The 27,486-nt window shown below is 50.2% G+C and overlaps 1 protein-coding gene across 1 annotated transcript; it reads right to left on the minus strand.

Annotated features, from left to right (window-relative positions):
• Nucleotides 1-744: 744 nt before the first annotated feature.
• tmem132e (transmembrane protein 132E) lies at nt 745-27,486 on the minus strand. Its single transcript, XM_061300167.1, has 9 exons — nt 26,980-27,486; nt 25,744-26,683; nt 12,662-12,802; nt 10,337-10,529; nt 9,021-9,164; nt 5,230-5,435; nt 2,872-3,151; nt 2,585-2,779; nt 745-1,847 (listed from the first exon to the last, which is right to left on the minus strand). Exons 1-9 carry the CDS (start codon nt 27,056-27,058, stop codon nt 759-761), a joined length of 3,267 nt encoding a protein of 1,088 aa, XP_061156151.1. The 5' UTR covers nt 27,059-27,486; the 3' UTR covers nt 745-758.

Genomic DNA, 27,486 nt, shown 5'->3' on the forward strand with positions numbered 1-27,486 from the left:
CGTGTGACCCCGATGGAATCATTTTGTCTTACACAGATGGCGTTTAACTCAAAATAGATTCGCTCATTTTCCTAACACAGATTTCTCTTTTGACTCGTGTTATCGGGACGACATGTTTCTCCGATGACATGCGACGTCGTTGCGCGTTAACTCAGATGAGCCCGAAGAACTAGTGTCTTCTGACAGCGGGGTTCCGTGCAAAGCGGGTCACATGATCAGAAAAAAGGTAGTGACGATGGCGCCTCATCCTCGCCGCCCACGCAAAGCAGCTTGCTACAGAGCGGACGCTTCAAGTCGCCAGTGATGGCGGCCGGCGGTTGTAAGGCATTGAACTGAAGGGGGACTGGCCGTGACACGTAGAAAAATAATGTAAGCGAATAAGTGACAGCGACAAGAAAAAGTACCGACTTTGGCAAAAAAAAAAAAACAACAACAACAACCGGAACCCCAAAACAAACGAGCAAGCTTTTTTTGAGAGTCTTTGACAGTTTTCAGGGTTTATCAAAGGCCTCTTTGTTGGCCGCCACCGCCGCCGCCGCCGCCACCACCGCCTTTTGACGGGTCGTCGAGTCTTTGGCTTCCTTTACGCGTCCGTCTCTCTCTTTTTTTCTTCTTTGTTTAGTGTGATAAGATTACTGCAGTGTGCAAACTAAACGGAACAAACTAACTGAAACGACAGTAGGCCTTTTCTTTCCTCCCGAGTCTGTGATAAAAAGGAGCACCCCCCCCCCCCCCCCAACCCGACTCGACTGATTCCCTCAGGCGATTTCTTTTATTCTGCGCATGTAGTCGTGCAGTTCCTCGGGGTCTTGGAAGCCCATGTCCTGACACACCCACTGGATGTCCTCCTCGTCGGCGACGGGGACGGAATTATAGGGCAGGTCCTCGCTGGGCAGCGTGGTGAAGGTGGTGAACTTGACCCGCTTGCGCTTGGAGGTGGGCGAACTGGCCTCCTCGCCGCTCTCCTTGGCCGAGCCGCCCGAGCTGCCGTCGCCGCGGCCGTGCACCTGGCTCTGCACGCTGGTTTGCGAGCTGCCGCTGCTGTGGTGGTCCCCGTGGCAGCAGGTCTGGACGCCCTCCAGCGGGTTGGGGGGGCTGTCGGCCCGTTGGGGGGACAGGTCGCACTGGGCCCGCAGCGGCTGGCCGTTGCCCAGGAAGACCCAGTGGTGCGAGTGGTCCATGTTGACCTGGCCCTCGGGCGGGATGCGCTTGTGCCGGTACTTGAGCACAAAGACGATGCAGTTGATGAGAAAGACCAGGATGGCCAGGCAGAAGACCCCTAGGAGGGCGTACATGCCGATCTCCAGGTCCGTCATGTTGCGGGGCGAGTGCACAAAGTCGTCCTCGTCCTCCTCTTCCTCTTCCTCCTCCTCCTCGTCCGTTTCCGTGGGCTGCTCCCGGAGGCCCGTGGTGGGCAAGTTGGTGTAGTCGATGGGAACGCTGGCCGGCTGCTCGTCGGACGTCTCGTAGATCCTCCCGCCCGAGTCGGGACGGGCCGGCGGGCGGCCGGTGCCGGGCGGCGACTCGGCCTCGCCCTCGGCCTCCTCGTCCGAGTCGTCCTCCTCGGGCCCGAAGCGGACTCTGACGTAGACGGCGGCCGAGGCGACCACGCTCTTGCGCTTGGTTTTCTGGCAGGCCTCGCCGATGGTCATCTCCACGCGCACCAGCTCGCCGGCGCCCTCGCCCTCCGCCACCACCACGGGCCAACGTTGCTGCGGCTCCTGCGACACCGACACCACCTTGTCGTCCAGCGTGGAGGCGTTGAAGTTGTAGTCCTTGGGATCAAAGTAGGTCAGCGAGGCGGCCGTGTTGTCGCTGAAGAGCATCCACACGGACAAGCTGGCCTCCTGCAATATATAAAGAACTGAATAAAAAGTTCAAATCCATCCAATACTGGCCTACGTGTTACCCCGGCAGCTCCCGGACGCACGTGACTCGACTGTGCTTCCTCGTGTCATTGCGAGCTTTGCGCCTGCCCCTTTACTCCGGGATGAGACGTTTCAAACTCAGAACACGTTTTCATCTCACAAGATGGGGCCGCCCACGTCTGTTGCCACGGTGACCGAGCCTCGCTGACATGACGCGACGGATAGATTGTTATGAGATGCACGAGAAGGTGAACCGGGACCGCAAAAGGCTAAAGACACGACTGTGTCGAAAAGTTGCGCAATCGTCTGTCTCAGTGGTATGATGAGCGACCTCTCCAACTTGCGAGGGGGGCCTTGGCGTCTCTTGCGTCACTTCAAGCGTGATGATGGAGGACGTCGGGATAGTTTCCCCACAAATCAAAAGGCTAGAAATAGGAATCCTTTGAGAGGACCCCTCCCTCGCCCCCGACTGACTTTTATCGCCCGCTCCCCCGAGCGGCCTCGGAGAGCACTTGGAACAATACATTACAATAATTACATTTCAAGGTGGCCGGGAAGCGGAAAGCACAAGAATGGCAATTTAATGGCCGCCGCACACACGCCGCCCGAGGTGATGGACGGCCGCCAACGACTTCAATTTGTCAAATCTCACTGTTATTCAATTCATTGTGTGTTGCAAATTGACTGGATAGTGAAGAGAGTGAATCCATTCGAACCTGCTTGGGGGCGCCGAGCGTCTGGAGGCCGGTGGCCTTAGCGACCAGGGTGTGGCTGTTGCCGGGGCTGGGCCGCAGCGCCAGGCTCAGGCCTGAAACGGCGTGGACGCGCAGCTGGCTGATGGAGACTTTGTCGTCCGTGACGGAGAAGCTGGCCTGGCCCAGCGCCGCGTCCACCGCCAGAGGGGAGTCCACCTGGGGGAGACGACCGACGGGTTACGAGATAACTAAGCCAAAAAACCTGTGTACAAACTCAACCATTCTTCGTTTGATCCGAGGAGAGTAACCTTCAAGACGGTGGATCCCAGCTCCAGGCCCACGAGGATGGTCCTGTCCACCAGCTCGGCCACGCGGGGGTCGGCCACCTTAAGCGAGTCCTGGACCAGGTCGGTGACGTCCAGTTGCCAGTCGGGCCCCAGCATGGTGATGACCTGGTCGGTGCCCTCGCTGGACGTGGTGTGGAACTGCGTCAGGACCTTGACCAGCGCCCGCTGGTACTGCAGCGTGCAGCCTCGGCTCACCCGACGATCGTCCTCGTCCTCGTCCACGTCGCTGTCCCTGGTGCTCCTGGACAAAAATCACGAGGGCCTCGTCGGTTTAGGGTTGGCAAGACTGCGACGTGCTGATGGAATTAATTAAAAGCAAGAGTTTGGCTATGAAACGGGCAACGACTCATGTGATCGCATGGAGCAGATTGACCTCAGCCGGGAAAGCACCTGGCACGCGGAAGCTCACTTTGCGTCCAAAAAGCAGCTGCTTATCCTTTAGCTCCCCCCCCCCCTCAGACATCAAGACGGGATAATGCGACGGTGGAAGAGTGCCGAGCGTCTCATCAGCGTTGCGATGACAAATTGTGAACGCGGCGCAGGCCCTTAAGAACAGATGGCGAGCGGCTCAGCATTTGGCGGCGGCTGCCCACTTTGAAGTCGCTGCAAATTCACCCAGTGGCTCATTTGGAGCAGCATGACGTCAACGCTGACGCTGAACTCTCAAGTTGGATGAGTGATTTCTACAAATGACTTACATTGATGATGTCATCAGTGACTTTCTTATCGTATTCATTCTTAATGATCATTCTCGATGTCTATGATAGTGACTTGTTGATTTTTACTCGATTTGATTTCTATTACTACGACGACCCGCTGGCCCGTCTGTCGTCCGGGATTCGTTTAGCATGCGGAGCCCGTCGGACACGTCTCGCCAGGTGAGCGCGTTTCCCAGACTGCCGCCTCACGTGCAGTCATTCGCTTAAAACGCTGCTGCGTCTGCCGCTCTCCGGTTCCGCTTGAACTTGAAAAAGGTTGATTTTGTTGCTGCCCGGGCCAGATGAATACCGTCTCATCCGATTAAGGCGGCCGCCGACTGGAACAAAGAGACACTGCGGCCCAGGAGACCACGTTGTTGTCCCTGTGGGAGCCAGTGAGCGAGGGAGGGAGCGAGCGAGGGACCACAGCGCTTATGCAATATATTTTGCAGCCACTCAGGGTCATTTGAAGCGGCGCCGGCCGTCCCTGCGTCGCCCTCGAGGCGCCGTTTGCATTTACGCTTTGGCTGGATGGTGATGAACTCGGCAGCCGAACGCCGTCTGGCCGTTAAATAGCCTCGACCAAGTGCCGCACACGAGTCGCCCAACTCGGCGGCCTGTTTGTCATCAGGGGGACGCCCTTAATCTCCCGCGGGCCACCGTTTCCCTCCAGGTGATTTTGTCGTTGCTGTTTGACGTTTTCTTGACCTCGCCGTGTTGTTGTTCAAATGACAGCGGAACCGGTGGCGCTTTGAACGACACTTCGCAAGATCACAATCAGAAGGTAGGCGGCTAATTACCTTATCTTAAATTGCTGTTTGAAATGAAAAAACAATCCCAAATTGTAACAGCGCTAAATGATGTCGCCACGGAGAGAAAACCCACAATCCTCCAGCGCTGCGATTGTTTTTAAGCAAAGCCCTCATCATCCCCCTTCGCCCAAGTGCGGAAAGAACTTGTTTATTCTACGAAGCCTCGGTACACATCTTCGCGGCGCTAATGAAGTCTCCGTCTTGGCCTAAATGCGTGGGGAGGGCGCCGACGTCAACGTGACAAAGCAGATCAAATTGTACCTGAGAGCCTCGTTTGGTGAGCCCGCGGCTCGGTGCCGTGTTAAGTCTAATTGGAACAAAACAAGTACCAGACTCATGCTTTTCACTTTTGAGTATTTTTGACAAACAGGCTCAATGCTCACTGGATAATGAGTGCAGCGGAGAAGAAGTCTAAAAGCCCTTGAAAGGTTCTTGGAAGACGGCTGCCCATGTTCACGTGGTGACCCAAAACCACCAGCGTCACTTTTCATTTTGGCGCGGGAACACTAACGTAACTAAGCAAAGCTAATTTATCGCTAACACGGCAAGGCGAGATATGATTTGTTTGGAACAGGCGAGTATCGATGCCAAGAACGTTAGTTGCTTTTTTTAAGGTATCGGATACTCGCAAAGGCTGCCGATACCCCCCAAAAAAGGAAAACAGTCCCCCTTGCCAGTAGTTGGTGCTAAACTACAAAATGTAAGTAAGGAAATGTATGTCTTTGTTGACAATGAGATTGTTCTGTTTAAATCCTTGTTTTCAATCTCAGCGATTTTGCTCGACGATAGCGGCGCGGATGGCGGCTCACCTGCGGTCGGGCAGAATGGGGACCCGCCATCCCTTGATGAAGCTCAGGTTGCTGTCGGACAGTTCCACCCGCAGAGGCAGCTTGGGCACCCAAATGGTGAGCTCCAACGGCGCGCTCAGGTGCTCGTAGCTGAAGATGACCCTGGCGTTCATGGAGCCTCGCGTCTCCTTGCCGTTGACAAACACGTAGTCGCAATTCATGGAGACCTGCAACACAGCGCGGCCAAAGGTCAAGGGAAGGCGACGCTATAGGTCGCCGATTTATTTGCTCTTCCAAGGTTGAGTCTTGGAATATAGGACAAGGGGCGAAAATGAGCCAACACTCCGAAAAGTCAACTACCGTGAACAAAAAAAAAGGCTTCAAGCTGTTTCACGCCAAGTTCTCCATCAAAAGGAAGATGCGCGATATGCAGATGAGACGAGAACAGGTGTCGCGTTGCCTCGGAGGGGTCTCGCTGACATCGTCCATCATTTTTCACGATCCATTAATGCCACAAGCGAGTGAGCCGCGCGATATTGAGTGTTCTTGCTTGGCTAAGCGAGCCGCCGCTAATTTCATGCACTTGACAGTTCAATAACTATCAGCGGTTACAGTCGTTTCGGGGTCATCGATCGAATGCGGCGCGGCGGCCGGGAATCTCCGGGATGGACGATCTGATGTTGATTATTTTGCGCAAAGGACAGAGAGTTGCTAAAACAATAAACGGCGAGTCGGCTCGCCACTCTTATATGCTATGTAAAAAAACATCCTGGTCAGTGTGATGCTAAAAATAGCCGTGGCTTCTTCCATCCTTTGTTCCTGTTGGATTACTGCGAATAATGTCAATAGAAGATAAGGCCAAGGCACGGCACGCCAAAAGGCCCTCGTCCCCCACCGGTCCCCTCGGGCGCCGTGACTCACTGACGCCACGTGAAGGCGGCAGAGATAAGGCAAGGTGGCATCCCGTCGCGCCGCACACACACGCGCAAAAAAACAAACAAACTGCTTGAAGTCACCCTCAGACAAAAGAAATATACCATTCCTATTTTGACCTGAAATTGTATAAAACACCATAACAGAGCAATTACTTCAAAAAAAAGAAGCTATTATGCTAACAAAAGGGAGTTGAACAAAAGAAACATCTCAAAGCGCTTTGAGGGCCAAATTTCAGAGAGAAAAACGAAAACATCCGGGTGACGATGGTTCTCCATTGTCGAAGGGGAACGCAAAGGTTCGCTCAGGACGGCCTTTTGCGTCGGGCAGATGCTGCGGCGCCTTAATTACTTGCTATCGCTCAAGTGGATCACGCACACACGCACGTAATCTCCTTCCATTTGCATGGCCGTGTCACAAAAGCGAGTGATATGTGGCTACGAGGCAGCGCCATCCTCTCTCCTCATATTTCGACATCCTCTGATTAATTGCCAGGCGCGAGGTGGTGAGGGTTAGCTTCCATTTTTTTTCACCCAGACTATTTTTTTTTCCCCTTTCCCTTCCCTGGCAACGGCGTGTTAAATGAAATGAAAGCTGACACATGGCTCAGCATTAGCAGGCAGCGTGTCGCCGCTAAGGAGCTTTCGCCGCCGTGATGGATGCGTATTAAACGGATGCAAGCTAATTTAGCGGCGCTAGCCTAAAAGACCTCCCCGCCCCCACACCCACACTCCACCACACTTGCACGTATATTAGCCAGTTGTTACTTGGATTAATGAGGCTGATGATGATCTGATGGCCACAAAAAAAAAGAAGAAAATGTCGGGAAACTGCCCCGGGGGCTTTGTTCCCATTCAGTCACCAAAGAGAGCGTCCGTTAGCGTTCCAGTTTGTCCCAAAAGGTGTGAAAGTACCAGAGGGCTACGTCATTTGTTGAGGTTGTGATAGAATCTCCTTGTCTATTTTATAAGATAGAAAAGAAATCGGCTCCTGAAGCCAGTTGGACGTTTATCCGGAGCAGACCCACCGAAAAGCTATCTCGCAAACCGTCGGCCATTTTAGCTGGAAGCGGCCATCTTAGGGTCAGTCCCCGAAGCCCGTTGCCAAGTAGAGCCAGCAAAAAGTCTCATGAAGGCAAGCCCGAAGGCTGATCTTGCCGTGTAGATTTGACGGCAATAAAGTGACGCCGCTTTGAAGGACTCACGCTTCTTTCTCCAGCTGTTAACGTAATGAAAGAGATGCGTGTGAAAAAGGCCCTTGGGTGGCGTCGCCCTTATTAACCCGGCACTTTTTCATCCGGCGTTAAATACGACACAATGTGACGCGTCCCCCGCCCGAGCAATCTGCTGGCACCGCGGCGAATGCCACAGCGCATTAGCGGCACCGCGGTGGGTGGCGAAGGGGTGGGCGCGAAGGGGACGGAAAGCCACCCCGGCGAACGGAACACCCGCTGCAGTCGCGAACAGCTTTCGACTCGCAATTAGCGGGCCGAATTTATCGGCGGAAAATGGCCGCGGGAGCGCCGGCGACTCGTTCATCAGGCTCGCCGCGATGCTTGCCGTGAATTACGTCGCATCTTTCTTGTCGTGGTTCAGATACTCATCAGCAGACGGCGCACTAAGGCGAAACGGCTGCCCGCCGAAGGTCAACTCCCTGCAAAATTGCATTAACCCGATGAGAGGTGAGATTTGCCGGCGCGTCTACACGGAGGACGGGCGGGCGGGTTATATCGCCCCGCAACACTGCCCCCCTCCTACCCCTCCCCGGTTATGATGTATCCCCTGCACCTCAGAGAAGTCCAAGCCGGCCGGCCGGAACTCCATTTGCGGAAGATTAGATCCTCTGATTACCTCCCAACCACTAGATGAATCCAAGACGGCAGCCCCAAAGCCCCTCCAGATCCATTTCAATTAATAATTTAGCATTAGAAAGGGGGGGGGGGGTAGGTGGGGGCTATTTATGATGATTTCAGTGGAGCTCAAGACATGGCTTCAAAGTTAGAAAGGCCCATAATAATGACCCAGATGCGTTTCAGTTGAATTTTCAACATGGCTCATTCAGACTTTTTTTTTTGTGGGGCCTATTATGACACCAAATTTCACATCAATGGGCAAATATAATGCCAAGGGCTTCATTAGGTGATTTAATCATTTAAAGCATTTCGGAGTGACTATTTTCTGATTATTTTTTCCCCCTCCAATGACTACTTATTGATTTTGAATTGTTTTGACTGCATTTTTAAAAAACGTATGTACTTGATTACCGATCGATCGAGAGTCTGATGTCAAACTAGTCCCGACCGAATCACGAGACTCCTCGAAAATCGATTTGCCGAAAGCGCTACGAGAACACGGCGGTGTCGCAATTCTCGGCATCCTGCGGAAACGCTTTTATTTACTCCCCCCCCCCTCCCCGTTTCGCCTGCAGTCACGGCACTAAAGTTAACAACGTGAGGGCCGGAGTACACGAGACGGGGCGGCGGATGAGCACATCGGGGCGCTTTTTACTGCTGTTGCCGCATTGATGTATCCGCCGCCTTTTATGAACTATTGATTTTATTTGAGGAATCAAATCAGGAGGACATGCTGAGAGGGGTCCACGCCTGGGGGGGTTTTACGCTCGTGCGCCGCAGACGCCGCCTAACCCGATTAACTCAACCAAATTGACTTCCCCGGCCGGACGGGAGACAGGTTTTACGGCTACGGCTCTCAACCTGGGGTTCCCGGACCCGCCGGGGTCCGGTAGCGCAGGCTTGGGGGTCCGTATTTGAAAAATGCAACTCAACTTGATAACATGTCAACCCGCCAATGTCTGGAGTCTTGTAAATATTCTAAAATGAATTGGCGCAACGCTAATGAGGGAGGACGGATTGACGCTACCTTGACGATGTCTTCGTTGGCCGACTTGCACTGCACGAAGGCGGAGACGTCGGTGACGGCGCCGTTCATCTCGATGGACACCATCTTGACGGGGACGGCCACGGTGCGGCCGGTCAGGACGGCTGTGTTGATGATCTCCGTGTCCTGGGGGGAAAAGCGGACGGGGTTGTTTATAAAAACATTGTCAGGCTTCCTATATTTTCATCATAAATAATAAGTAAATGTTTTTAAAATAGTAAAGGCAGATAGTCAGGTAGTACAAATAGAGAGTTAGTGCGTGTTAGTAACACGGGGACGGCGAAGTCATTGAGGAGCCAGCAAGTGGAGTCCATTAAGACTCCGAGTCGTCCCTGCGACCAAACAAAGCAGGAAGCAAAGTAATAAACAAACGCTTTGTCAACACGCTCTTATGTTAATCAAGCAGGCGCGCGGTGACCGATCGATGCATAAGGTCACGCCGCAGCGCTCTCCCGCGTGCGACCAGTCGATAAGCTGGCCCGGGCCTCTCTGCTGTGGTGTCGCGCTTCCACAACATTCCTTGAAGTAGGTGCGCTTGTTATGTAATTGGCAAGTTTGGGAGGAGGGAGGGGGGGGGGGGGTGAAAAGAGGTGACATCTCCGTGAGAACTCATTAGCGAGAAAAAAAAATGCAAAACGAGGTAAACGCAGACATGATGATAAAAAGATGACAGCCGCCATCTCGCGCTTTGCAACTCCGGTTTAACAATATCATAAAAGTTGATTTATGCACAGTAAGGGCAGAAAGTGACTTAAATATGGACGTGCACAGCAACAACAACAACAAACAGGGAGACTATTATGGAAAAATGGATCAGAATGGTGAGAAAGGGGGTAAAAAAAAAAGAGACTATTAAGATTGATGGAGGGATGAAACATTACCTCAAACTTCCTACATTAGTTCCTTGCCAACCTAAATAGCTAGCTCAAGTTAGCTAGCTAAATCCCAATCTACCTAAGCACCAACCAGCTTGCCTACTTGCAGCTAATGAGGCAGCAATACAACAAAAGCAGCGCGGCAGGAACAGGCGCGCACGCAGCAGAGGAAAACAACAGCTCGAGTAAAAGTCACGGCGGCGTGGAGCGTAAAATGTAGTACGCACAAGACGCATGCTAATGCTCCAAATGTCAAGGGGTCCGCTGACTGACGGACGCGCGAAGAGGGCCGTATGTTTGCAGCAGATGCGCAACTCCAAGCGGAGAATGCGGCAACGTGACTTGCAAGCGTTGTTTTGCCAAGTAATGCTATGCTAACCAAACCTCGCTAGGCTGTTTGTGGGGCTAGCGTGTTGAACTGACCATGGCCAGGGGCAGTATGGCCTGGATGTCCCGCTGAACCACGGTGAGCTCGGTGACCACCTTCTCAGACTCGGACGGGGGGCTCTGATCCTTGTAGTCAATGTTCCAGTTGATACGTCGCGTCACCGACAGGCTGGTGAAGTTCTCCATCTCGAAGTCGAGCTGCATCACCTCGGCGTTGTCCGCCACCTCCCTGAAATAAAAAAGTTCAATTGACGCCAATTCCTTATATGTCAAACACATTTGAACGTACTTATTGAATTACATTTATTTCCACGTCAAGTATTTAAGCACTGTTAATGTATTAGTTGTGGAATGACACAAAATGTCACCTTTGCTCAAACTAAAAAGACACTGCAATGTTTGTAGCTCTAATGGAGACTGGCGTTTTTTTTTTTCTTTAAGGCCACGCCGGCTGATTTTGTCTGGCGTATCAAACGTCCGGGAATTAATCAGAGCCCCCCCAACGCCCCTGCGCACCGATGAAAACAGCTCTTGTCAATAAACAATCAGCGCGCCTTAATCTGGGGGCTCGTGGAGATTGCAAATTTAAGTCGAGGCCTCTCACTTGCAAATAATTGCCAAGGTTCGCCCATTTTCTCCGCACCGATCGATTGCTTTTTTTTTTTTTTTTCCCCCATCGCCCTTGGACGGTATACGCCACAAAGCGATTTCAAATTGACTTTTGTCCATGGACGGATATAAAAAAAAAAAAAAAGTCAAATAACAGCCGAGCTGGTCGTTTAAGCGGAGTCGGTCACGGCCAGTCGTTCAGCGTGATGGTTTTCAAATGAAAACGTCAAGCATCACGTTGAAGACGCAATAAGACCCACGGGGCCACGCCATGGCTGAGTCCGAACTCAAACGCAAAAGTTGTTTTTCTGCCTCGCTCTAATGTAATGACACCACACTTGACATTTTGACGCCGATGATGGGATCTCGAAGATTGACACCCCCCCCGCCCTTGCCCGTAAACGTGTCACTGCAGCTGTTTTTTCCGCAATCACGATGATAAAGTCTTCTCGATTACTGGGTGACCTTTTGGGCGAAAGATTTACTCGTGGTGTGGCTAATTAACGTCACGATTGTGAAGAAGCACACTATAACAACTACGAGCCAATCATCTCACTTCTGACACCGGTTTATCATCAGCGAGTCTTTACGACAGCAACGATTGAATCTGCTTCTGACGCCATTTTTTTTTTTTTTTTGGGAGTGACACCAAGTTTGAAAAAACTTTCGCAGCCGACCACGGCGATTTTGAAAACATCCCAAACGTTTTTTTCCAATCCAAGGAAAAAAAAAAAGAAAAAACACTGAATAATTCAGCGCCTCCCCAAAAAGTGACGACCTTGTTGGCTGTCATCCCGCCATTATTAATATTGAACAGCCATTGACCACGATCAATAATGTATCGGCCCACACGCGTCAACCGTGAGGAACTGCTACCACAGAAAAAAGAAAAAAAGCAAAGGGTCACGGAAGATAAATGAAGCGCGGCTGTGATGTGATGAAGAGAAAGCGTCGGGCAAAAAATAGAATAATAAAGTGATGTAACGCCGGCCCGCGACCTCTTCGTCATCTTTGCGGGGGACAAACGGCCAAAGCATATCGAACTCGTTTTTGCGATACTCCCAATGCATTACTGGAATTTAAGAGGGCACTCTGGGAAATAATTGCCTGGGGATTTTTGCTTTTTTCCAGGGGGGGGGGGGATGATGTCAATTAACGTATCCGCGTACTCCACCATAACACCTCGAGCTTCACTTGTAAAGTCTACCCGAGCATGAAAGGGAGGAACTAGGGAGTGACTACAAAGGATATGAAGATAACGTAAAAAAAAAGAAAGAAAAAGCATTTGTTGGTACGTGCTAAGTGACGCATTCAAGTATTATTAACAGTAACGCTAACCGGTAAATTGCTATCGCTAGCATCGGACGCTGAGAAAGTATTTTGAGACAATGACATATCTTGCCTTTGACATTCTTTTAATAGAACCAATTCACTCCCTGATCACAATCGCAACCCCTTTCGTTCCACTTGAGAATAAGATTTGCTGTAGAACATGAATTGTTGACGAGAACATGCACGTCGGCGCGGTGAGGTTGCGCAACAAATAATAACACGAAGAGGCGCGCTCGCAGCGCCGATGTCGCGGCACCTTCTCGCCCGCTGGTCTCAATAATGGATGAGGTGAGATTTTGCACAAAAGGCGCCGACATCATTATCGCTTTCCGACAAGCGCTCACGGCAGGTTGTCAGTCGCTCGACTCAACCACCGAATGAGAATGAGAACAAAGAAAAGTACCGACGACGTGGACTCACCCTTGCTTGACCCCTTTGTTCTTGTTCACGTTAATGGTGGTGATGGAATGCTTGGCACCGGACAGAACCTCCCAGTCCACCTTCCATTGGGCGTTCTTGGACTTGGTCTGGTTCAGGTTCACCCCTTTCTTAGCTTTCACCCTGCCGGGATAGGGAGGGGAAAAAGGAGACCAGTCAGTTTTATTACAGGAAATGATTTATGTGCGGGGTCAGAGGTCGGCGCCCCTGCTACACGCGGCCGCCCGCCTCCGCGGCTCGCCGTCACGGACGAAGCAATTCGGCAGATGAATCAATAAATGAGATGAATGAGGACGGCAGCGGAAGAGATAAACGAGAGGGAAAAAAGGTTGCGACCGCTCTCGGGTCAGAGTGTGTCGCCGATGCGATCGCGCGCAATTAAATGGAGGAAGTGCGGGGCGAACACTTTACCAAATACGACTTCGATAATATGGTGGGAAAAAGAAATACACAAAGTGTCAGCTTCCACGGATTCGCCACACAAACAAGTTGATAGTTTGCCAACGTCAAATCCGTGTGTGTGCGGGCGCCTCGGCCACCTGGGGGCAGTATAATGCAAATGCGCTCCATCGGAGACCGTCACTCCGCAATAAGCCGCAGTTATTCCAGACAAAGAATGTGTTTTTTGACCGATTTAAAAGACGAAACCGTCACGGGTTGCAGCGATTAGAACATTGTTTCTTGTCGTTGCACCTCTCATTAGAGACGACGCGCGCCAATTAGATGAAACGGAAATATGAAAAGGTTTACAAATCATCTCGCGTTTGATGTCAGTTTGCAAAAAAAAAAACACAAGTGAAGGAAGAGAAGCTAAACAAGGCCACACAGTTGCGTCTTGATTACTCAACGCAAATATTAATTACTCTTCATTGCAGCGACACGCGCCCCTGGACGAAGAACGACCCCCATTTATCATCCGTGACCTTTTGTAACTTGCAAATCCCGCAGCATATTCATCACCTTACATATTGGATTCGTAATGCCGTTTTTTTAATCAGATGGCATCTTTCTGACGAGCCGGTCGGCGTTGGTTTCGCTAAATGAGAGCGAAACGGGGGCACCCGCGGGAGCGCCGCACAGAACCCGACTCCCCGTCGAAGAGCGTTAACGCTGATTAACGAGAAAGGCTTCCGACTGATGTCGAACATTAAGCAGCTGTGATGCGGACGCGTGGGAAATGTCGGCTCGTTCGCCAGTTGTTGGGAGGGGATGGGGGCAGCTCGGGAACTGTGTTGCGGGAACAGCCAGACCAGACTGTGGCGATCATTCAAAACGTAAAAGATCCAGCGCCACGACAGCCGAGGATCCTTTTTCCCGATAGCGTCTCGCTGGAAGGGAGAAACGCGAGCCGCTAGACCATGAAGTCATCTCCAACGGCCTCGCGGGCGTCTCGTCTCGCCGACGCGGCTTGCCTGCGATGAGCAGTTGAGACGTGTTGCGTGCATTTCTCCAAATAGCGGTCGCATTTGACGGTCAACTCGGACGAGCGGTCGCTTCGCAACGTTGCGGGCGTAGTGTGTGAAGTATTTGTACCGTAATTTTCGGACTATTAGTCGCGTTTTTTTCATAGTTTGGGTGGGGGGGGGGGGGGGCGACTTATACTCAGGAGCGACTTATATACATATATATGTTTTTTTTTCTCTTTTTTGGGCATTTTATGGCTGGTGCGACTTATACTCCGGAGCGACTTATAGTCCGAAAATTACGGTAGTTTGGGGGATTCCTCTCAGTCAAAATCCCAGTCGGCATCCCGCCTGTTGCGGTTCGGATCCCACGACGGTGGCAAATTGACTATCACAGGCACTTGAACTATTTTTTGTTTCTTATTTGTAAGTGAGGCACAAGCATTTTCCCAGAGGGGAAGAAGAAGTTCATGCTGTGCGGAGGGGACGCGAGCGAGGAGGCGGCAAGCCCCGAAGCTGTGGGATAAAGACGAAATGTTTCCGGCATTGTTGCCCAATTAACTCGGAGGGCGGCGTTTGTAGACATTGCGGTTAAAAATAGCCGCCGCCTCTTCTGGACTACCGGGAGGGAGTAATTACGCCTAGTCGTTAGTAAAGGTCGCTTTCGATGAGCCGCGACGCTTTTTCACGAGGTCGATGATGATGATGAGGAGGAGGAGGAAGCGTTCACCTGCATGTCGCGACACTCGGCGTCATCAAAACAGCGGCCCGGAACCCAAACAAAACACTGGAAAAGCTCTTTGAATATTATTGGCTGAACTGAGAGATAACAAAATGGATGAAATCTGTGCCTTTTGCTTTCCATTAGAACTCGTCGAGTTCATTTGGACCGACGTCGTGTATAACGAGCTGCAGCGCAGTAACGCAATTGGCGATTATTTGTCAAAGCGCTGGTTCCCGAGCGGCCCTTTTTCAAAAGTAAAACAAACGACACGCACCCAAAAGCTGGCAGACAAATAAGAACGTGCACTTAGTTTGAATTATACATATCCTGCCGAGATGAAATTTGTCGTGTCGGCGGTGGCGCAAAGTGTCCCGTGAAGGGAACTAATGGATGGAGCTTCTTCCTTGGGATGGGACGACTTTAGTCTCCAATTTTAGACGTTGTTTTTCCAAGTTGCGCTAACGCAAAAAGTGCTTCTTGGCCATTTAAGTGCTGACATCTTGTTTGTTTACTTTCGCGTCGCCGTCCATCAGGGACACGAGCGCTTACAAAAGTCCCCTTTGGTTTTCGGCGGCCTGGTCAAAATCCAGAGAATCTTTTTTTCTCTAAAAATAAAACAGTCTATATATGTAGTGTATATGTATTAGTATCCGCAAGTATACCCTAAATATCATTTTCTTTTCATATTTCTGAGAACAAAATGCAATCTATTGATGATGAGTCCTCTCCTTACTTAGCAGATGTATTGCCACCTGGCTTCTTGAAGTAAACCAAATGAGACCTAATCCATGGATTTGGCTATAGTTAGCCTAGCATTTAGCCCAACTCGCGCCGATTAACTAGAGCGCTAGGATGGGATTACCACACATTTGTCGCGGTCATCCGCTTACATCACGGAGACTTTATTTGCATGATATGACGATTAGCAACACCTTCCCCTGAGCCGAGCGTCCCGTAGATCGCCCTCGGACGGCAATTATTATTCCGAGTGGCGAGCCACAATCAGAGAAGTGGTCCACGTCCAATTTATTTGATGAAGCCACTCGGGCTCAGACGTGCAGAAAGGGAAAGTAAGACGGGGTTGGGGGTGAGTGAGACTGAGGATAGAAAACAACAAGCAGCCTCACTGCAACCTTGACTCGAATCATGTTGGCCGGGTTGAGTGGTCAGCGCTTGGCGCACTGACTCACGCTCGGCGTTACTTATGGAGCGCTCGTTCGAGCGTGCCGTGGCAGCGGCCGTTACGCCGCCATGGAAACTGGAGCTGCAAAGACAGATGAGAGAATATGGCACACGCAAACGTGCACATTGGGGTAACAACAGTCCTGGTTGTTTTTAGGATCGGACCGATTCATCGTCAGGGTTTAGTTTAGTTGGATCTTCTCTTTCAAATTAGAGCGCCCCGTGTAAAACTAGCTCTCTCCGAGGACGCTCACAACGCGGAGCGTAAGAAGTCATGCTGTGCGTGCGCACACATATTAAAAGTAAATATGACAAATCACAAAGGGATGCGTCACAGCTACCCGCCATGTCAAGTTAATGATCACACAGAGAAAGGCCTTGAACTAGAGCTCAAATAATTGCAAGGCCCATTTTCATTTTTTATTTTGCTCCATGGAAAAAAAACAGATTACGATTTGGTCTTTTATGGGCGGCATGCAGAAGAGCAGTCTACGACACTGCGTCGACTCCTTTTGAAATGTCAATAACCAGCATCCAGCGAGCGTTGACAAATGTCAATTTCATTTGCGGCTCCACCACACAAGATCCGAGTCAAACCGTGTCTGAAACCTGTTGAGAAAAATCAAGTCCATCCCGAAAGCAAAACGCCATTAAAATGCAAATCTATCTTCTTCCGTGACATCTTTGCAGCATATTTAGCAGAAAGCATCTGATTCCTAAGATGCAAAGAGATAAAATGACACAATATCCACCAGCAGCCAGCGAAAAACCGCAGAGAACCCCAATGGATGGTTCCCCGTCTAGATTCCCTGCCCGAGTGCCCGCGTCCTTTTATGAGCCGCCAACTCCGCTTACTGTAAATGACTCTGCGAGAGAATTGGCTAAGCCTGCAAAGTGGCGCGCTTGTAGTTAAATGTTACTGGGGGAACGTTTACAAAAAAAAAAAAATCAAAAAAAGCGAGGGAGGGGGCGGGGGGGCTTTCAACAAAACACAATCGCTCCAACGGCAATTCCAAGGAAATGCGAGCGTCGAAAGGATGGCGCTCGCAAACCGTAACAAATGAATCTGGCTCTGGCAGCCAGCCGTTACTCTTGAGTCAATTAAGGACATCATCATCAGCAGCAACAAGAAGAAGCAGTACACGGGCAGCTTGTGGGCAACCACATGCAAATTGTGCAAGACTGTGAGCCCTTAGCTTTAAAACAGACGTCTGAAAAGTGTTTACGGCGAATGACCTAGATGCGAATTGCTTTAAGAGCTATGAGGCAAAAAGGCGCTTCCATAGTTTTTCAAGCAAAAAGATCTTTGGCAAAAAAAAAATACAAAATTGTCAGATTTTCCACTTTCTCTAAGTCACACTCAAACAGTTTTTTTTTTTTTTTTGGATGAACCCCAAGGCTCCGTTCTAGGTCCCGCCTCCTTATCTTTTACATCCTGCCAGCACATTCCGCTGTTATGTGGATGACACCCAGCTCCAACTTTCAAATAAACGGCTTTTCCATTTCCTAGTTTTCGAGTTTTTGCACATTCTCTGGATTTACCGCTAACAACATTGACGATTTGCCAGCCAAGACTTTTTTTTGGTGTTGTTGCCTTCCCTGTTCTGATGTTTCTTCTTATTTTTATACCTCTTATTCTCTCCCTTTTTTCTTCTCTTGAGCCTCTCGACTCGAGAGGCAGAACAATCAGAAGGCAAGTCGGTTTGTGCTCCCTGACCACCCACTGGCGTAAATTATACACCACCAACCTTATTTTTTTTTTTTGGGAGATACTTTTTTTTTGGGGGTTATTATTATTCCAGTGATTAATACGACTCCTCCGTCTTCTCTGACTTTTTCATCGCGCTGCCCTTTTAAAAAAAATAACCACGATTTAATTTCAAGCAAATATATATTTTTATATATATCAGTATATATATCAGCTTGAGCATTTGTGGGGGAGAAAAAAAAAATCAATAAAATATCACATTTGCCTGCATACAGAATGTGAAAAGGGCAAAACGTTGACACCGCCGCAAAGCAAATATCGCTCATCGAGAGGGAAAATGTGGACTAAGCCAAAGTTAGCTTTTAGCGGCTGGCTCAGTATTCAATTAAAACAATTTTAAGCGAGCCAAATGGTTTTGAGAAAAAAAAAAAAAAACAGCAAGCTGAAATGGCCAACGAAAGATGGCGACATGATTTGTTTGTTTATAGGCCGCACCAACTGGCTTGTGCAACATTAATGCTGGCTACGATCCCCCGTGAAAAGTGAGGCCATCTTCATAAAAGACTTGAAAATGGAACAACAGATGTACGGCACGCACGAAGCCTGCCAAAAGGTTCTTGATGTACTCGCAGCGTCGGCGGCATCGGGGCAGATGGCGCTCGTCTGCTAATGGCGATTTTACTGCGTCTACTTGTCGCCTGTCACAGAAATGCCCGTTCGGAAAGGAGCGCGTTTATGCGTTGGATTCGGAAAAAGCGGCCGGAATCACAGAACCTGATGGTACCAATGGTTTTGCTGGGATTTTAGTTTTTTTCTGGGGGGGTGGGGGTTGTCAACTTGTGCGAGTCCATCTGTTGAGGACAGAAAGTGCTATGTTAGCGTCTAGCCGCCAGCTAAGTCGTTTTCACGGCACACAGGGGACTCCGCTTTGCAATTACTACAATTTGTTCAAGACTTCCTGTGACAGATGTGCAGTATTTGAGTCAATATGTTTGGTGGGAATTTAATTGAGTGAAGACTGCCACTTTAGCATCTTGCCGCTAGCTTGGTAGCAGGGTAAGCCCTTTGCTAACCTTAAGCGTGACCCCAATTCAGGGACTTGCAGGACAAGCCATCCGACAAAAAAAAATTGTCAGTCTAATGGATGCGAGCGGTGTGCAAACAGGCACATGAATAAATGAAACGAATGGATTCAAAGTGGAATGCGTGCGGAGGAGCACGTATCGTCGCTTCACTTTTCTCTGCGGGCGAGGGAAATAAGTGTAGTATTTGGAAACATACAAAACGCACGTAGCTCTTAAAGCGGAAAGTGGGCGGCTCAACTATGTTTGTTGCGTGCGAGCTGGAAAGAGAACGCCAAACTAGCGAAACTCAAATTTGGAGTCCAATTGCGGCGGTTGACGTGCATTTGACGCGAGCGGCCACAGACGACGCTCAAGGACGTTTACTCGTAGCCGGCGACGGCAATCAAGCGCGATGGAGTGCGTTTCCATTCCACCTCTGGCGGCGGGGTTATTCCGTCTATCACGTCGCTTTGCCAGCTAAGTGGATTACGACAAACCTGTTTAGCGGCCCTCCGGTGGAGGGCGGGGCAGGGGATATAGGAGATACAAAATGACATGACAGTGAATTTTGATATAATGCAAGAGCAACATTTCACATGACTGAAATAACACCAGAGAGGGAAAATGGCTGCAAAGTCCCATTTTGGATATTTGCCATCTCGGGGTGTACTCACTTTTGTTGCCAACGAGTTGGACATTAATGGGTTATTTGGAGGGCCGGTAAATTTTGCAATTTACATGGTAGTAAAGTGTCATTTGTTCAGCGCTGCCCCATGAAAAGATCCAATGAAATATTTACGGAAATGGCTGTACTCAATTTTGCGAGCGACTTTGTACGTGTGCGCAAAGCGTGTGCAGATCAGCGACGACAGCCACAGTCCGGACGTCGCGCAAACACGAGTGCGACGAGCGCGACGAGTCGGAAGAACATCCCGCCACCCCGTGTCAAAGTCAGCGCACGTTTTTACGAGCTTCCGCAGCTACCGCCGCGACATTTACCTCTCACGCAATAATGAATGACTCATTCGCCGGTCACCTGGCCACTTAAGGTGTTTCTGGCGGGGCGACGGACAGCCGCGCCGCCGCCGCCGGCGTTTTCACGCATGGGAGGGCTTCCTCTGGAGAGCAAACACATGCAAAGGTGAACGGCGATGATGCATCGCTGAGGATCCGCACGCTAAAAGGTTAAGGCTGTTTTTAGAGCGTACGGCGCAGATGTCCACACGTTGAAGAGGACCATTTCAGACCTGCTGTTCCACTTTAGGAATTAATGAGTCTGTTTGACTCTATGTATGCAGGCTAACTCCAACTAGTCGTCCTGTACAATCGAGGCTAAACAATTTATCGACGCTCCCGCGCTCGTGCCCTCGACCTACAACTGTTGCTACCGCGTTCATTTTCCTCTTCTCGCGGTCCGACCGAGGCCCAAAAGCGCTTAAGAGAACTAACCGCTGTCAAACATTCTTGCTCACAATTCAATTTGCACTTTGAACAAGAAACAACAATTGCTCCCTGCATGTAAACGTGTAGCAATTTCCTTCAGGTGCTAATATCATCAACAAATGCACTCAGACAGCTCACTAAACTTGCACTTGTTGCTTGGTAACACGAGATTTGGAAAATCCCAATTTGGCCTGGACGGATTTTTTGTTGGTATTCTTTTTGTTTAAATTCAATAAGCTAATGTGAATTAGGATCAGTGAAACAACCGCGAGACGCAGCGTCACCCGGGTAACCGAGCGCGTCCGTCGCTGTCGCGAATTAGCGACGTCGCACCTAAAAGCATAGCGTTCGGGAAGCATCTTCCAAAAGCCCCTCTGAAATGTAAACGGGCTCTTCTCCCAAAGAGCTGTTTTGCATACGGATAATTTTATTCCTAAAAATGATTCGTCTCCATAATGCACACGGCACACTTTGATCCGGCAATCGGGATGTCGGGGGATTAAAGGGTGGATGCAAATAGAATTAGGCTCGGAGCTTTTCAAGGCGACGGCAGGTTGCGCATGTTCAATGACGCAATGTGGGATGGGATTTTGGTCATGGCTAATATTGGACTACGCTCAACAAAATAAAAAACAAATAGTCATCCCTGATAAAATGTCAAAATACGGTCAGCATGAATCCATGATGGCTAACGAAATGTGTCGACGACATTAGCACTTGCCAAATGCTAATGTCGGATCAAAGGGCCCACATTTCTGGAAACCAGCGAGCAAAAAAACCCCAAAAAAATCAAATGCTGCTGGAATTGACACCTTGGAGGACGTCAACTTGATGTCCGTGACAGACTCCAGCTGGGAGGTTTGGCGGGAATATCCTTGGAATGATCCTAATTGAAATCAGTGTAACATAACAAGCTCGCCTTCGCTTCCGCAGGCGGCGGGCAGATACCGCCGCTCGGGAGTACACTTCTCCCTTGAGATTCACAAAGAAGCAGCAAAGATGAAAGAAGCCCCCCCACCCACCACCCCCGCCCTCACTGTGTGGGTGGCGGAGACGTTACACAACCGCCGCGGCTCGCAAAGCAGATGGCGGCACAATTGCGCAACCGTTACAGTTACGACGTTACGTTACGAACAAGACAAAAGTCTTCATTTGCTTAAGACGTAATAGCTTTTCTCACTCCACGATTTGGTTTCACTAAAGTTATCGAGTAACCTCCAATTATTTTCCCATATCTCGGGACTTCATTCCGGCCGATGCAACGCTCTTCTCAGGGGCCAGTAAACTGCGCGTCTTTTGATCCGTGTGTACTGGATTTGAAGAAAGGGCTTCCAAGAAGAAGAAAGAAAAGGCATAGAGGACATCATTAAAAAGGAAAAAAAAAACACGATGAAACCTCTCCAATTGCACCACCACTGCCGCCCGCCTTGAAGATGGAGCCCACTGGGCAGCAACAATCCTTCACGCTGCCGCGTCCATCACAACATATGTCTCTCAGCAGGGGGGTTAAAAAAAAAAAAAAGGAATAAAATGTGGGACGGCAGCAAGGAGGGAATGGAAAATACGGCACATCTCATCTGAAGGTGTCCAAAATAAACACGCGACTTGACGGCGGGAAATGATCTAATGAGGACGGCGCGTGGAAGCGCTTCGAACACCCGGGGAACGCGGTCTCCAAAAAAAAAAAATCAGATGAAACCCAATGCAATTCACATTTCCCAAACAAATTATAAATATGCAAAACCCAACAAAGAAAAATTCCAGAATAAATTGGTGTCCTTGCGCAATAGGCAAAAAAAATCCCTAAACCAATAACAAGAATCTGAATACGTAAGAAAAAAAGTGAAGATAGAACTGAACACTCAAAGCCATCAGAGATAACATGCGAGGTGACGGGGAGAAATGATCTGATTGGAACGGGAAGCTTCCGGGCCCACGCCGCGCATTCGGCCGTAAATCGCCGCTGTTTGAGTCGCACCTTGTCAGCTGACATCTCCAGTTTTTTGTTTTCGTTTTTTTAGTCCCGCCTTGCAATCACGGACCGCCGCAAAAGCCAGCCCAGAAACGTCGTGTGACCATCTCACCAAGTGAAATGATTGAGATATATGGCCGCCGCCACCTCCATTTTGTCTTCTCTTCAATAAATCGACAAAGGAGGGCGGCGGCGTCTCGAAAGGAAGAAAACAACCAAACGAGGAGCTTGTCAGCCTGTGCTGCGGAGCATGCGGAGACATTGATTGAGCGCCGCGCTATTAATTAAAGAATTTCCACAAAGATGCTAATTGGCGACACGCAACTTAAAAACACAGTCTCTAAATTTAGCATCACTTACCTGCAATGAAAGTGATTCTTTTTCCCTCCGACCTGTCTGGAAGGCGTAAGGCAATTAGCGTGGGTGCAAAACAAGACACAACAAGACGAGTTTGACTAATAATTCCGCTGCGGCGTCGTTTATCAGATGAAATCGATCGGCACGACTTTTTGGTGGCGTGCTTTCTATTTTACGTGAGGCCTCCACTCGCTTCATCGATCCCATCCGATTGGCGCAATCGTTACCTTTCAATTCATCGAGTTACCATCCCCTTATCGAGCAACGTGAATATTCGTCGCCTATTTTAACGGCATTTATTCAAGCCGTGATTGCGCAATCCCGCCAACTTAACGACGCAAATTTTCTGGCTCTGGAGTACCCCGAAGATGGAAAACGAGAATTTTTGTCTTCAAGACATGATGAATCGATTCCCCGCACCAGCGCGCCGGTGGCGGAATGAGCATCGTAAGCTCTTTAGAGGCTCTCCTGACCTCGTCCTCGTTTATTGGAGATGAGTGCTGATAAAAATCAGCTGAACGCGGCGCTCGATGTCTCCTGCGAGTCACGCAAGCTGCCGACATTACTGCGGTCTCGGATGGTTTTTCTAAAGCACAACCGCACTTCTGATTGATAGCACAGAGATGGCTGAAACCAAGTGGGTCACCCACTCCTGTGAAGCCTTCGTACCGAATCGGGCCGTGAAAGGGGAGGGGTCGAGGGGGCGTCAGGTTGCCTCTAAAATTGCTTTTCAGGAACAACAGTCAAGCTCGTAAGCCCTTTTGTCGAGTACAAGCGATACGTGGCACCTTAGCAACGTCAGGGAAAGACTTTGCCTGGAATGACCCGTGAGAAGACTTAAGCTCCTTATGCACACCTTTGACACCTTTAATTAAGTCTCCATATGAAGTCGCTCAACTGGAAGGCGAGTCAGTGGATGCTAATAATTGCGATCTTCATTTCATAAAGCGGTGACAGTGAGAGGCATAAAACAAAAAAGGAAAAAAGATTCACATCAAGACCGCTCACAGATGGCGCTGACAGAATTTGGGAGCCCAGCCGAAAGCTCAAGTGGAGCCACACGGCGGCGGCGGCGGCGGCTCACGCGACCACTAAAATATGTTTTGGGTGACGTGACAGATTGCGGACGACGTGGCCTCACTTGGCGCTCCCCCCCCCCCCCCCCCCCGCCATCTGCCGCCGTCAATTTCGGCAGCCATGACGGAAAAGTACTTTCTGAAACAAAACGGTCCCGTCCTGAAAGACAAACGTTAGGTTTGACTAGGAGTTGCCTTGCTGTCGTTATTTCCAGCTCTCAAAAGTTCCAAAATGAGAAGAAGGGCAGCGAGAAAATGGAGCAGTGCAGCAAAGCGGAGACTGCGGAGCACCACCGTGGCCCAACGTCACGCTGCGTTAACTGGCTTGTCGACCCCTATTGAGTAACATTCGAAGGAAGCTCGCGCATCCTTATGCATCTTTGAACATTTCCCGTCTTGCATCTTTAATGGCCTTCCTCTGGAGCTCCAGGAACTTACAACCCAGATGGAGCATGAGCGCAGGGCCCGGTTTGGCCCTTTTACTACTTTTGGTAGCTTGCAAAATAATGCTTTGCCGCCATCTCGACTATTATTTTCCTTTTTGTCACGTTGCCGTCTCGCACTTGGAAGAACTTTGGCTTCCAATGTAAACTAATTACGAATTAGATGGCGGTCCCCATTTTGAGAGAGCCACAAGGTTGCTTCATCTCATTGCCTTGTAAACAAATCCAAAGTGCACTTCTACATAAAACATCTGCTGTTTGGCTCTTATCGGTGGCTGACTGCCGACGGAAAAAAAAAAAATAATTGCCTGCACACGGGCAGCACTAGCGTTCCTTACCACCTTATCGAGGCCGCAACGCGGCAAAACGTCAATGAACGCTTTGTTTACAGACGCACATTCCCCCATTAACGAAAAACCCCCCAAAACGAACAAGATTTGCTGTTGATTTTCATTAATTTGGGCCTTAGATTTTCCTTTTTACTTTTTTTTTATTGTTAGCATAAATCACCATTAATGCCGAGCGTGTCCGCGGGGAGAAACAATACTGCGGTTTTTTTTTCCCCCTGCCGAGGCTTAATGAGTCAGCCAGGCTTAATAATTATTCAGCAAATCTGCTACTTTTAACAAGAGATTAGGCGACGATAACAAACAAAGCCTTGGCGGGCTGTTACATCATCCCCCACTTAGGACGCGGTGGAATATTTGAACGCTTCCAGTCAGAGAGCTTCACGCCACTGAAGGAACTCCACCATCCGTTCTCTGAAATAGTTGCGCCATAATTGGAACATTTATTTTCGCGAAAGTGAAAAAAGAATAAAAATTGCGATTGTTTGCTAGCCGGCAACTTGGATGGTGTATCGACTGATAAGACACAAAACGCAATTATTTTACACAGATTCTTTTTGAAAAATGCAAATATACTTTTTTGTTGTTGTTGGTTTTATTAGCGCTAACCTGCTAATGTTATTATTAGCGCTAACATGCTAATGTGCTGGCAGGCAGCGCGCCAAAGCGCTAACATTAGCGGGCCGTGCTCCCCTTTAACCCGGCCTCCTCCTCATCTTCTCTCTCGGCATGACTCAGCGTTATGAGGGTGGTTGAGAAGAAGGGGGGGAAGAAAAAGGAGAAGGAAAAAGTGATGACATGCTCATTAGGCTCCTCGCTGCTAAAACAAAGCAACATGGCGACGGATGATAACGCTTGAGATGAGCTTACATCGAGTTAGTCGCAGCCGCACGCACGACGGCGCCGCCGTTCATTTGGAGGATTTTAATCGACTCGCCCGTTGCGAAGTCATCATGTACATCATGTAAACCTTCAGCTTGATCGTTTTTATTTTTGATTTTTTTGTTTTTAAATGGGCTTTCCCGGCATTTAACGTTGCTATAAATATTGATTCAATGCAGTCAAACGTCAACGTGTACGGAAAATAATGAACATTTCTGCTGTCTTGTGGGATTTTTATTCCCCGGGGCTCTTTAATTGGCTGCCGGCGACATTCTCCGTTAAGCGTCGGCAGCAACTTTTTTCCAGACGCTTTGAATTTACAGTTGTTTTTACGAGATGAAATATGTTTCAATCTTGTGCGTGCTGTTAAACGATGCCGTGGGACCTTGGGTTTCTTTTACTATAGATCAGATGGGGCTGAATTCGGGCCACGCCGATTTCTGATTTCTCACGTGTGACTTACTTGAGGCTGAACTGCTCCACCGTGGAGTTGGGCATCAGGTACAAGAAGATTCGGAGCGTCTCGCCGGGCTTGAGGGGCTTCTCGGGCAGTCTGAGGAACATGTTCTTGTCCAGCTGCTTGTCCACCAGCGCCTGCTCCCGGCCAGCCTGATACAGGCTGATGCTCCCGATGCGGAGGAGGGGGTGCTGTGACGGGGGCTCCCCCCGGCCGCCCCGGGGGCCCGCCGCCTCGCCGCATTCGCCGTCCGCTGTGGCCTCGTGCAGCGTGTAGTACAGCTCGGCCTGCAGGCTCTCGCCCGTCACGCCGTCCAGGAGCCCGTCCCCGCCGGATCCCTTGCGGCGACCCAGCGGGGCCACGTTGGCGTTGAACCAGGACGGCGGCAGCTCCAGCCTCGCCAGACACTGCGCCAGATTGCCTTTCATGCGGCAGGACGTCTTGATCTCCCGCACGTCGCGGAAAGCGTGCAGGCGGACGCACGGCAGCTTGTCCTGCGCTTTGAAGTCGTCCCAATCGCGGCCGGCGATGTAGAAGAACACCTGCACGGCGGGGTTGTTGGAGAAGACCCGCGACTGGACGATGAAAGCCCGCACCTTCCAGTTGACCGTCAGCTGGCCGGGGATGTCCAGCGGGCCGGTCGGCTGGAGCAACTCCTTGGACAGCGTCTGGTCGCGGGCAAACGGTCCCAAGCTGATGTTGACCGCCGGGAGCTCCTTCGTCTGGAAAACCACAAAGCTCTCCGAGCGCTGCAGCGGGTGTCCGCCGCCGCCGCCGCCGTCGGTTCCTGACGTCCGAGCCGCCTCGCGCAAGAAAAAGGCCAGCTGCACATTGGACATCTTGAAGCTGGCCGGCAGGTAGATGGCGGGCGGCGAGGGGTCGGCCGTCGCCGGGGAGGAACCCAGGAGGGCATCGGAAGTGGTCGGCGTGACTTTGCCTGCCAGAGCTGCCGGCAAAAAGAAATGAGAAATATTTGAAAAGCATGAACAAAAATCACAACAAAACTCCCTTCTGATGACTTTAGTGATTGGACATTTTTCAGCAGGTCATTTTGACATTTTCGCTTCAGCAAAACAGAACAGCGTGATTAACAGAAGTATAAACATAAAATGTGAGGAGGCAATACGGCTGCTAAGGAGCCAAGCACTACTAATTGTGGAAACAGAAGACCCATACTTGACCCAGCCGCAGTTTGGGCAAGCAAATTAGCAATAGCCACTTAGCATCCGAGCCTCAACGTACTTATGAAAATGATCCAGAGGTGAGCGTGGAAACGCAACTTGCTGTCTCCGTGGTCCAAGTCATGGAGGAAAAGTCCCATATTCCAAGTTTTACTTTGAAAAGCACATTCTTTTTTTTCTTCTTCTTCTTCCCTGCGTCCTACCCCCAAGGCAAAGCGAGTCCAACTTGACAACTTTCTTTGTTGCTGTGCAGCGGCAACGGAACCGGCCGGCACGCTGGCTTCCACTTTGTGATCTCCTCTCGCTAACGCAATCCACTCGGCTTCTTCGTCGTCTTCAACTTGAGGCTTTTAATTCCCGATTTAGGCGTGCGTGTGTGTTTGCATGTGGTGGCTTCTGGCTCCCACGCCAATCTGGTGTGGCTCCGGGTGCAGACGCCGGAGTGTAGCCACCCCCCTCCTGGTGGGCCGTGCTGCAGACAAAGCGTCGGGACACCGCCCCATCCCAGCCACACCTCGTCTCTTGTTAGCCGCTTGCACGCACACACACAGACAGACGTGCGTGTGTG

The sequence above is a fragment of the Syngnathus typhle genome, linkage group LG15 (genome assembly GCF_033458585.1).
Source record: "Syngnathus typhle isolate RoL2023-S1 ecotype Sweden linkage group LG15, RoL_Styp_1.0, whole genome shotgun sequence".
In the NCBI taxonomy this organism is placed as follows: domain Eukaryota; kingdom Metazoa; phylum Chordata; class Actinopteri; order Syngnathiformes; family Syngnathidae; genus Syngnathus; species Syngnathus typhle.